We start from the raw sequence: 9,952 nt of genomic DNA on the forward strand, positions 1-9,952 counted from the left end.
AGAGAAACGCCATGATTCTGGAGCTGGAACAATTTATTTTTTAATTCATATTTACACCAAAAATACAATGTGGCCATGCAAAATGTCACTATCTGAATCAATTGTTGTTCTCATTGTGAGCTGGTTAACACTGCAAGGTGAATAGTTTCCCACTCATTCAAAAACGGGGGAAGTCTGGGATTGGCTGCAAAGATGCAGGGGAGCTAACAAGGAGGACCAATGTCAAGGTACAGCCTTTAGGGGAAAGCAACAGATTCCTGTTCTCCATGTACTGCTGTGACACCTCGTCAGTGTCTCTCTAGACTGAGAATTTGAGCTCTTTTCCTAGTTATACACAATAATTGCTAAGGAAATCGACAGGTTGAACAAGTCGTTTTAGAACACTAAGTAGAAATATAAGCTTTTTAATTGTTTGTGTGTTAAGTGGGCCTTAAAGACTATTCAACATCTAGGTAAGAAAGATTTCCTTAAGGATTATTTCCTGGTGAGTGGAGCTTGGAACTGGGCAGAAAGTTGGATTTTACCTTTATTCTCATTGGTGTTAGAAAGGCGTCTCCATGCATTTCATATGAGTCAATGATTGCCAGTGACTGCAAGTCCACAATTTTTTCTGCAGGTGAAAAGGAAGTACAGGAATAGAACAATAAGCATTTTTTTCCTCATAAATATTTCACATTCATGGAGTTGACAGCCTGGTTAAGAAATCAAAAGTTGATTTACTTGAAATACCAACCGCACCAAGCAATGAGAGGTGGCAAGAGAGAGGTATATATTCAGGATCTCACCAGTCACCACACACAGGCTTACAGGCTCCCTGCCCACCTCTGCTTCCTCCAGGAACACAGGTAAGCACTTCTCGCTGCTCCAACTTAACAACATGAATCATTATTGAAAATATTAGTGATGTCTTGTATATCATGAATCTGTTCATTCTGTTCATTCTGATTGTGATATTGAACCTCATGTGAGTTCACTCACCCATCATGCAGGAAACCAATCTTTGACACTGGATGTAGTGGAAGAAAGTAGGAATTTTATTGCAAAGCATTGAGCAAGGGTAATGGGCAGCTAATGCTGTAATCCTGAACTCCCTGAGAAACTATAAGCAAGGGGTTTTGTTTGGGGTTTTGGGGTGGGGGAGCATGTGGCCTTGCTGGTTGGCACTTTCCCATCAGCCTGTGTTTGGCCTTGTGAGGCTGCTTGTAGGTAGGAGGAGGCAGAGAAAAGAGAATCTGCAGAAGGATGTCTTTGTTTGTTTGCCTCCATGATGGATGGTGGATTCCAGTATCAGGAAACTGAGGAGTTGGGCTCTGGGAAGCTTACGTTTCTTGATATTCTCTGGATATCAGTTTCCCTGGAATAAAACTTTAAAAGACCCATAACTAGCCAAAACATTAGCATGAAGCCACCTTGGTTCTGACAATTTGTAACTTCTGTTGCCCTCCTGAAGCTCAGGGATAAAAAGGTTTAACATAAAAATTAATATTTACAAGTTAATGTAATTTAGAGAGGCAGGGGAGGGGGCTGAGTGCTTTTCGGCTTTAACCCCATATGTGCTCGGTTTGATGTAGGGGAACTGATAGGGTCAGTATCAATTGTATTTTACTTCTTATGCCAGGGAAAAATTAAAACACATTCTTCATCTGATTTATCCTTTTTCTAACGTACTTAGTTCTGATGAAGCAAATGCTCCTTTAGGAGCACATGTGGTGGAGGAGAGGGTGTCTGGCACCCACGGAGACTTGGAGGAAAAGGCAGAGAGGTGCCTCATAGGAGCTGGTTGCTTGTGATCAACCTGGATCACGGTCTTGTTATCTGTTATAAGACATTTTCTGCCCCTACCTAGTACAGCCATTGAAGAAAGAAAGATGAAGATGTTCCATTAACTTTTCACAAAAGTTTTTTTTAAATAGTAATTTTGATAATCTTCTAAGGATGAAATGTATACATGTACATTGAAAAAGGCTTGAAAAGTAAAACAATGAAAAATTTTAGCTCCCAGAATCCCATAACCCAAATAAAAGTCATTTCTTCTAAGAAAATTTCATTACAGACTAACGCTCCCTTCAGTAAACTCATTATCCAATGAACCTGATGCTTTTGCAGGAGTTCCAGATCACACCAAGGCCGCCATGAATTCACTCAGTGAAGCAAACACCCACTTCGCACTTGATCTGTTCCAACAGTTCAAAAAATCAGAGAAGGACAACATCTTCTATTCCCCTCTCAGCATCACATCAGCATTAGCCATGACGTACTTAGGGGCCCAAGGAAACACTGCACTCCAAATGGGCAAGGTAGGTGTCAGCTTCCTTTACATTCACCTGTTTAGACTGATTTCTCTGTTGGCTTGTGCACAGATGCTCACAGATCTGGTTGTCCCCAAGGATAGCACAGGGGGCTGAGCAAGCGTTTCCATGACTGAGTGAGCACTTGGCTGTGGGAGGCATGTGCCCTACCCCCCTGCTCTGCCCCATCTGCTTCCCTGTGCCTAGATTTCCTTGGGGAGCTGGGATCAACTCCTACAATTGCCCAAAACCAGAGGCGAGGCTTAAATGCCAGAGCACTTGCAGAAGTGATGCACTGACTTAAATCCATGGGAAACATCTTCACATGATTCCTCTGCCGTGAATGAATAATGAATCAGGATTCTTTGAAGTGGCTGGTGACCAATGGGTGTTGCTGTAGTTTTTCAAGGAACAAATACTTACACTGAGGTTTTCTTTTTTCTTTTTCCTTTATTTCTTTAGTGTTTTTTTTTAATTTTGGATTGCTGGGGGGGGCGTTGTTTTGGTTTTTTGTTGAGTTTCTTTCTTTCTTTCTTTCTTTTTCTTCTTTATTTTCCTTTTTTGATTCCTCTGAAAGACAGACTTTTTAAGTAAAGTTTTCTTGTCCCACTCGCTCTCTTCCAGGTCCTTCACTTTAATAAAGTCGCAGACAACACAAGGGAAATATCTACAACTACTCAGGTGAGTCACAGAGCACTCGGGTCCAGAAGCAGAATCACATATCCAAGAGGGTCAGAGTTTAAACTGGCAATTTCAGTGAGAAGTCTAGTTTTAGGTGAAATTTTGACAAAATGCACTGGACAAGCAGAGTTGTTTCTCATTTCATCTTACATACTTATTTCATATTTTTGTTTCCTGAGAGAAGATCAGCACAGTGACTAACAGCATGGCTTCTGGAACTGGAAGACTAGCTTTAAATTCCTGCTCTCCTCTTCACAAACAGGGAACATGGGCAAGCACAACTGCTCTGAGTTACACCTCATACCAGTAAACTGGCAGTAATAAAAGATCTGCCTCAATACACGTAAATACACGCAAACATTACAACAGTGTGTGAATTCCTGCAAACACTGAAAATGTTATGTGTTATTATTATAGAATAACAATATATATTAATCAAAACAATGTCAATAATATAATAAAATTTTAATTAAGCCATAGATATTAACAGAAATAAGTACACATCCAAGTATATTCTGCAAAATAGTTTTTTGAGCTATACAGTTTAAAGCCTTGATAGTCTAAAATTGTTTAGCTAGCAAGAGGAAGGTTCTGGATTCAAAAATTGGCTCTGCTACCTTGTATTTCTTTGGAGAGGTAATTTAATTCTCTGGGCTTTCTTGTTTTCATTTGAATTCAAATGAAGACTTACAGATACCAATGCGAAGCCTTAGCAGTGTACCAGGCACACATTGTTCCTAACTGGGAGTGTGACTATTATGAGTGAAGAGACATAGATAACAGTCGACAGGTCTCACCTGAGAATACCACCGAGGAATGTACTGGGCTTCATGTCATGACATCATTGAAATACACAAATTCAGTGTTCTCATATCATTGATGGCTGTTAAAATGAAAATGGTTCTAGCCCTTAAGGAGCTTAAGTTTAGCTGGTAAGCTTAACCTAACCATATGTACTAACTGGAAGACAATCCAATGATGGAATGGTGCTGCATCTGTAGCTCAAAAGAGCAAAGACGGAATAATTTAGAGTGGAAACAAAGAATTTCTTGGAAGACATTAAATGTAAAACTTTTGATGAGTATTTGAGGGGAAATACACCAATATCAGGGAATAATGACAAATGTCATCTGCAGGGTTACTAAACTTTAGGTAGAGATCTAACAGATTTATGTGGATTTAGTATTTACATTGACAGAGAATGCAATGAGCTCACTTTTTGATGTTTGAAGGTTGAAAAGTTGGGAAATGTGCATGACCAATTTCAAAAGCTTTTGACTGAATTAATGAAACCCACTGATGCCTATGAGCTGAGCATCGCCAACAGGCTCTATGGAGAAAAGAAATTTCAATTTCAACAGGTAAGTTTCACTGGCCTGCCACACCTTTAATCTGCATCCTAGGTCCCCTGTCTCCCAAACACCAAACGGAGGAGAGTGAGCAGATGAGCCTGGCTTACTCCCATGGGAAGCATTTACCCAGGGTGCAAGGCTCCGTTGCCACAACTATACCCAGTGAAGTGTTCTAGAGCCTAACGCTCCCCCAAGAAAGTGTGGGTTTAGAGATTACTTTATGACCAATGGGCAGGTTCAGTATCAAAGTCATGAGTGCCCCTAATCATCTCACACCCTTCAGTGACACAGCGCAATGACCCAAGAAATATATGGTTGATGGGATACTGATGAGATGGGAAGGCTTGATGTGTCCCAGGGGTAAGCTGGGGAAATACCAGGGAATGCTGAATGCCCACAATGTAAGATATAAGCAAATGTCAGAACCATAGGGTGGATATTACTGGAGAGGAGTCTCAGAAGCACACCATCTCATTCAGATCAACAGCTTTGCAGTTTGCAACCTACAGCTTTTTCTATTCCCACCTTTGTCAGATGGTATCACATTTCAGAGACCTCAATCTTGTGCCAGCCTGTACTTCCCTTTCAGATTACCCACAAGCACTTGTATTAAAATACGCAGGGGAAAAAAGTAGATTTCTTAGGAAGCTGGATGCCTGTGCTATATTTTCTTAAGATTGGAAATAACTAACTTGAGAATACATAGTTAATAATAAATTACTCAATTCCTCCTTTCTTCATCCCATGTCGAAGGAATACGTGGAAAATGTTAAGAAATTTTACCTTGCCGGTGTGGAATCTGCTGATTTTATAAATGCTGCAGAAGAAAGTCGCAAGAAGATTAATTCCTGGGTGGAAAGCCAAACAAATGGTACAGTATGGGAGACCACTTATAAAGAAATACATAGAGTCCCCCCTGGGCATACACCCTGTGCTTGAGACTGCATGGAGTGCTGAGAGGGCTAAATGAAAAGAGTTTGCTGACAGGATGGAGGAGGGCACTGTAGATGGTATAATGTTCCAGGTCAATGTGGAGGGAACCCAAGAAACATGGTATGGGTCACAGGACCAGCTATGTGGAAACACAGCTGGGAATCTGTGTTTGCTCATGTCCCTGGATAACAGGATTTTTATGGACCCCAAGTCTCTGCTCAGACCCCATCTTGGGTTCACATCCTTTACTTTAAAACAGAGTCTTAACTTCTGTATGTGGTTCCATAAGGGAAACATTAGAAAGGGTTCCCATCTCCTTTGTTAATTGGCTAACAAGCAGCTCTCCTATAAACTCCCCTCCTTGCCACCTGCAGCTGGAGCTGCCTGCCCACTTCTCCATCCCCCATCCTGCAGGGACTTTCCCAGCTGTCTTCCCCATCCAGGGCAGAGAGCTTGACAAAGTCTCCATCCTATGAACCCCTATCCTACCTCCCACTCCCTTTAGAGGCCAAACCCAGAGCTATTCAAAGTGGAGAAGAAAGAGGAAGACATCCCAGGGAGTGGGGTCTAGCAGTTTCTGATAATAGACTTTGTGCCATTTGTCCTAAAGAACAGTCAAGGCCTACTTCCTGTGAGTAGTGATTCCAAAGTTGAAAAAACAGAAAGGAAGGGAGGGAGGGGGAAGTGAGGACAGAGGTATGGAAGAACAAAGGAGGGAGGGAGCAAGGGAATGGATTTGTGGAAAGAGTGTCTGAAATCCATTTGTCAATATTCAGTGTGAGAGAGCTGAAGACCCTCACAGACAGACTCTGAACACCTTTCCAATGAGATGAAGGGCCATCCCTATCAGGGGTAACTCCATCTGGCTGGTGCCTTGAGGAAAGGGGCACCTCGTGAGCTATTAAGATCATGGAGTCCCCACAGTTGTGACTTGTGTGAATAATTAAAGATCAGTTGTAACTTTCAAAGCATCTTCCAGACAAACCACTTGTACTTTCATGACAGACCTTTGCTTTTCTTTCTTTTGCAGGAAAAATCAAGGATCTCCTTCCCTATGGCTCTCTCAGCTCTGCCATTCTGGTTCTGGTGAATGCAGTCTATTTCAAAGGGCAGTGGGACAAGAAATTTGATAAAAAAAGAACTGTGGAGGAAAAATTTTGGCTGAACAAGGTATTGTCTGTAATTTATTTATGATAATGTAGTTATACCTGGAATGTTCATTTAAACTCATATCTGATAGAATGTACAGCTGCAGCTAGAAAACATAATTTGTTGGCTGTATCTTCTTGTTTCATTTTTGGACTTTCTTTAGTCAAGAATACTTGAAGAAACACTTCCTCTAGTTCACAGACTTCCAAGATCATCTCATAGAAAGAAGATGTATTTGGTGTCTCAACAGTATTATCTTTCTTTGATTTATGCCTCACTTGGCATTTGTTACTGCAGGATACCAGCAAATCCGTGCAGATGATGAAACAAACCAGATCTTTTAACTTCACTGACCTGGAGGACATGCAGGCCAAGATCCTGGAAATGCCATACAACAGTAAAGATCTAAGCATGATATTGCTGCTGCCTAATGAAGTGGATGGTCTGAAGAAGGTAAATTGCTGTACCTCCAATTCTTCCTTCTTTTGCCTAATTTCCTAGTTAACACAATGCTTGTATGCATTGTTTGTGGAAGCAGTACTCACAGGTGGTGGCTGGCAGAGCTCAAGTACAGAGTACATCATTTCTCTCTGCATATAGCCTAAAAGAGAATTGTTAAGGAGAACCTGGCAATATGTCATATTCCAAAAAATAAATATCCTATGCATCACAGTGTGATATGGAAGAAGATATAGAAAATCTTAACATCACAGGTCCCATTAACATTCTGATGGAACTATGCAATGTGACTTTCAGAAAAAAAATAAACCTAGGCACACACATTATATTTTGCAACCATAAGAACTTGTGATATATTCCAGTGTTCATTTGAGGATAAGGAAATTAACACTCATGTGTAGGTGACGCGTGGAAATATTTGCAAGCTCACTCATAAACAAGACAAGAAAATTAAAACAACAAAGTCTACAGTGGACAAATAGATTTATCTTGATGCCTACTTTTCAATTTAGAAGTATCCTGTAACAATTAGCTCAAAGGTCACTCGGACTCTGATTGCTGGGAGTCAAACAGCAAAACAAAACAAAAAGGAATCAGAATTTTCCCCTTAGCATTGCTATAATAGTTAAAAGTAATAGGTAAAAATACCAGTAACAATATCTGGCGTATTAAAGACATTCCAAAAATAGCCATCTGCAATTATTATAATAGTTGATTATGATGCTCAAGTTTCAGTGAACTTGCCTCACTCAAAATATATATTGTGGTAACCCTGAAAATTGGAGATCCCCGGTGAAAGTAATGTGGCAACATATGTGAAGGGCCATTACAATATTCGTACACCAGCTCAGCAATCCTAATTGTCATTGACACCCCAGGCCTGGGATTGGATCCTAAGCTAACTAATGTAAACAAGGCAAAAGCTTTTGGACAGAAATGGCTCAAAATAATGAAAAATTCAAAACAAGGAATAAAGCTGCATCTTTGTATCACCAATAGTTTTACTTAGGGATTCGCACAGAGTCAATGCTTAAAGTATATTAATTAAGTAAAGATATACACATTGAATATTAATTTAATACTAGTACTATGTAACTATTTAAATTTGATTAGAGAAATATATATCTATATGGTGAAAGTTTACAAATAAGTCAAGCAAGAAAAAGAAGTAAAAATAAAGTTTATGCCAAAATTGAACTATGTAAAACATTATGCACACAGAGATATTAACAAGAGAAGTCTATCTGAAAAGGGAGCATGCAGTAGGCAAGCAGCATAACTAATGGAGACATATATGTCATCTCTTACAAAATAATTTTATTTAATGATTCTATAGTTGCACATATATGTATGCATACATATCTATACATTTTTGCCTATATATTTATGTATACATATATGCAGAAAAATAACAGTCATGAATATATAAGTGCATTCATTTGATTGTATGATGTATATATTCATGACTGTTATTTTTGCCTCCTCAATAAAATCTAATAAACTGAATCTTCTGCACTTACATTTGCTATTAATTAAAGCTTTCCCACATGATTCAGTCAAATGTTAAAGTTGTGTTCAATGTCCACTGAGACTCATGTCACTTGTTCCTTTTTTCCATTTTTATAGCTTGAAGAGAAACTCACTGCTGAGAAATTAATAGAGTGGACAAGCACACAGAATATGAGCAAGAGACTTGTGAATTTATATTTACCTCGGTTCAAATTGGAAGAGAGCTATGACCTCAAGGATATAATGATGTCGCTGGGGATGCTGGATGCCTTCAGTCCACAGGATGCTGACTTCTCTGGCATGACTGGGAGCCGGAGTCTCGTGGTGTCTAAAATCCGACACAAGTCCTTTGTGGAGGTGAATGAGGAGGGCACAGAGGCTGCAGCTGCTACGGCCATAGGACTTGTTACTGCAACATCAACATCAAGTTATGAAAGTTTCCATTGTGATCACCCTTTCCTGTTCTTCATCAAGCACAATAAGACCAACAGCATCCTCTTCTTGGGCAGAGTCTCTTCCCCATAGATGCAATTAGCCTGCTACTAATTTAGGAGGAAGTTCACAGTAGTGCCAATATGTTGATTACTGGAAAAAGACAAGTTCTCTTTAATTCTTTGTCCTTTTCAATCTTATAGTTATCACTAAGAACATAACGGTTGAAATTGTATGACTGACTATCTCTCTCTTTCTATGAACACATGTAAACCTACTTTATTTCTCCATGACAATTCCCCCTTGGATAAAATGTTCAAGGTAAGATAAAAAGATATTTCAACACTCTATCTTCTCCTAAATTTGAAATATCATATCTGTTATTTCAAATACTATATCTATTAATCAAACTTATTAACCTAGACAACCCCATTTATTTGAATTTATGTGATGTCTGGGACCTTACATATCTAAACTTTCAATTTTATGAAATACATTATCAATAAAGCAATGACTTTCTCATATTATTTTCTTGATTTTCCTCTTTTTTTCTTTCTCTTCAACAAGTGGCCCACCACATACAGGAAAGATAATTCAGAAATATATTACACATATAAAGAAAATTCAAAAAAGAATTAGGGCATGATGAGGCTGAAGAGTAGGCTGGTACCAGAACATGAAAGACTTTGTAGCCCATGTTAAGAACGTTCTATTTTATCCTAAAATAAATGGAAAACCATTACAGCTTTTGTTCATTTATTGTCCAAGGAGGAAACTGAGATCATCAAGTCTGCATCTTTAAAATATATCTCTGGCTATCATGGTGTAAAATGACTAGAAGAAAGAGCAGTGTGGACACAGTGAGATTAATTTGCAAACCATTAGAGTGTCAGGAGTGGAGACTGAGAGAAACAGATACCTGTGAGAATTATTTAGGAAGGAAAATCCACAGAATTCTGGCAACACATTATATATGACAGAAATGAGAGACAGAAGCCAAGAATGATGCCCAAGTTTCTGGCCTAACCAATCAGTTGGATAGAAAAAGATTTTGTTTTGGGGAGAAAAGGAGACCCTGGGTTTAGGTTTGTGTTGGTTGAATTTTAATTTCTTTTGAGACGTCCAAATGGAGTTGTCTGGTAAGCACTT

General features: G+C 39.2%; 1 protein-coding gene across 1 annotated transcript; it reads left to right on the plus strand.

Annotated features, from left to right (window-relative positions):
• Positions 1-779: 779 nt before the first annotated feature.
• On the plus strand, positions 780-9,527 carry LOC106832873 (serpin B3-like). The gene is made up of 8 exons (XM_014843788.3): positions 780-845; positions 2,107-2,297; positions 2,913-2,969; positions 4,202-4,330; positions 5,075-5,192; positions 6,285-6,424; positions 6,701-6,856; positions 8,489-9,527. The coding sequence occupies exons 2-8, from the start codon at positions 2,133-2,135 to the stop codon at positions 8,894-8,896; spliced, it is 1,173 nt and encodes a 390-aa protein (XP_014699274.3). The 5' UTR covers positions 780-845; positions 2,107-2,132; the 3' UTR covers positions 8,897-9,527.
• Positions 9,528-9,952: the final 425 nt, after the last annotated feature.

This window comes from Equus asinus, chromosome 7 (genome assembly GCF_041296235.1).
Source record: "Equus asinus isolate D_3611 breed Donkey chromosome 7, EquAss-T2T_v2, whole genome shotgun sequence".
Taxonomy (NCBI): domain Eukaryota; kingdom Metazoa; phylum Chordata; class Mammalia; order Perissodactyla; family Equidae; genus Equus; species Equus asinus.

Excerpts from the sequence above, each read along its gene's own strand:
- LOC106832873 (XM_014843788.3), top strand. The coding sequence starts at position 2,133 with ATGAATTCACTCAGTGAAGCAAACACCCACTTCGCACTTGATCTGTTC. Across the intron at positions 4,331-5,074 it reads AGAAATTTCAATTTCAACAG|GAATACGTGGAAAATGTTAA; the intron begins GTAAGTTTCACT and ends CCCATGTCGAAG. Across the intron at positions 6,857-8,488 it reads AAGTGGATGGTCTGAAGAAG|CTTGAAGAGAAACTCACTGC; the intron begins GTAAATTGCTGT and ends CCATTTTTATAG.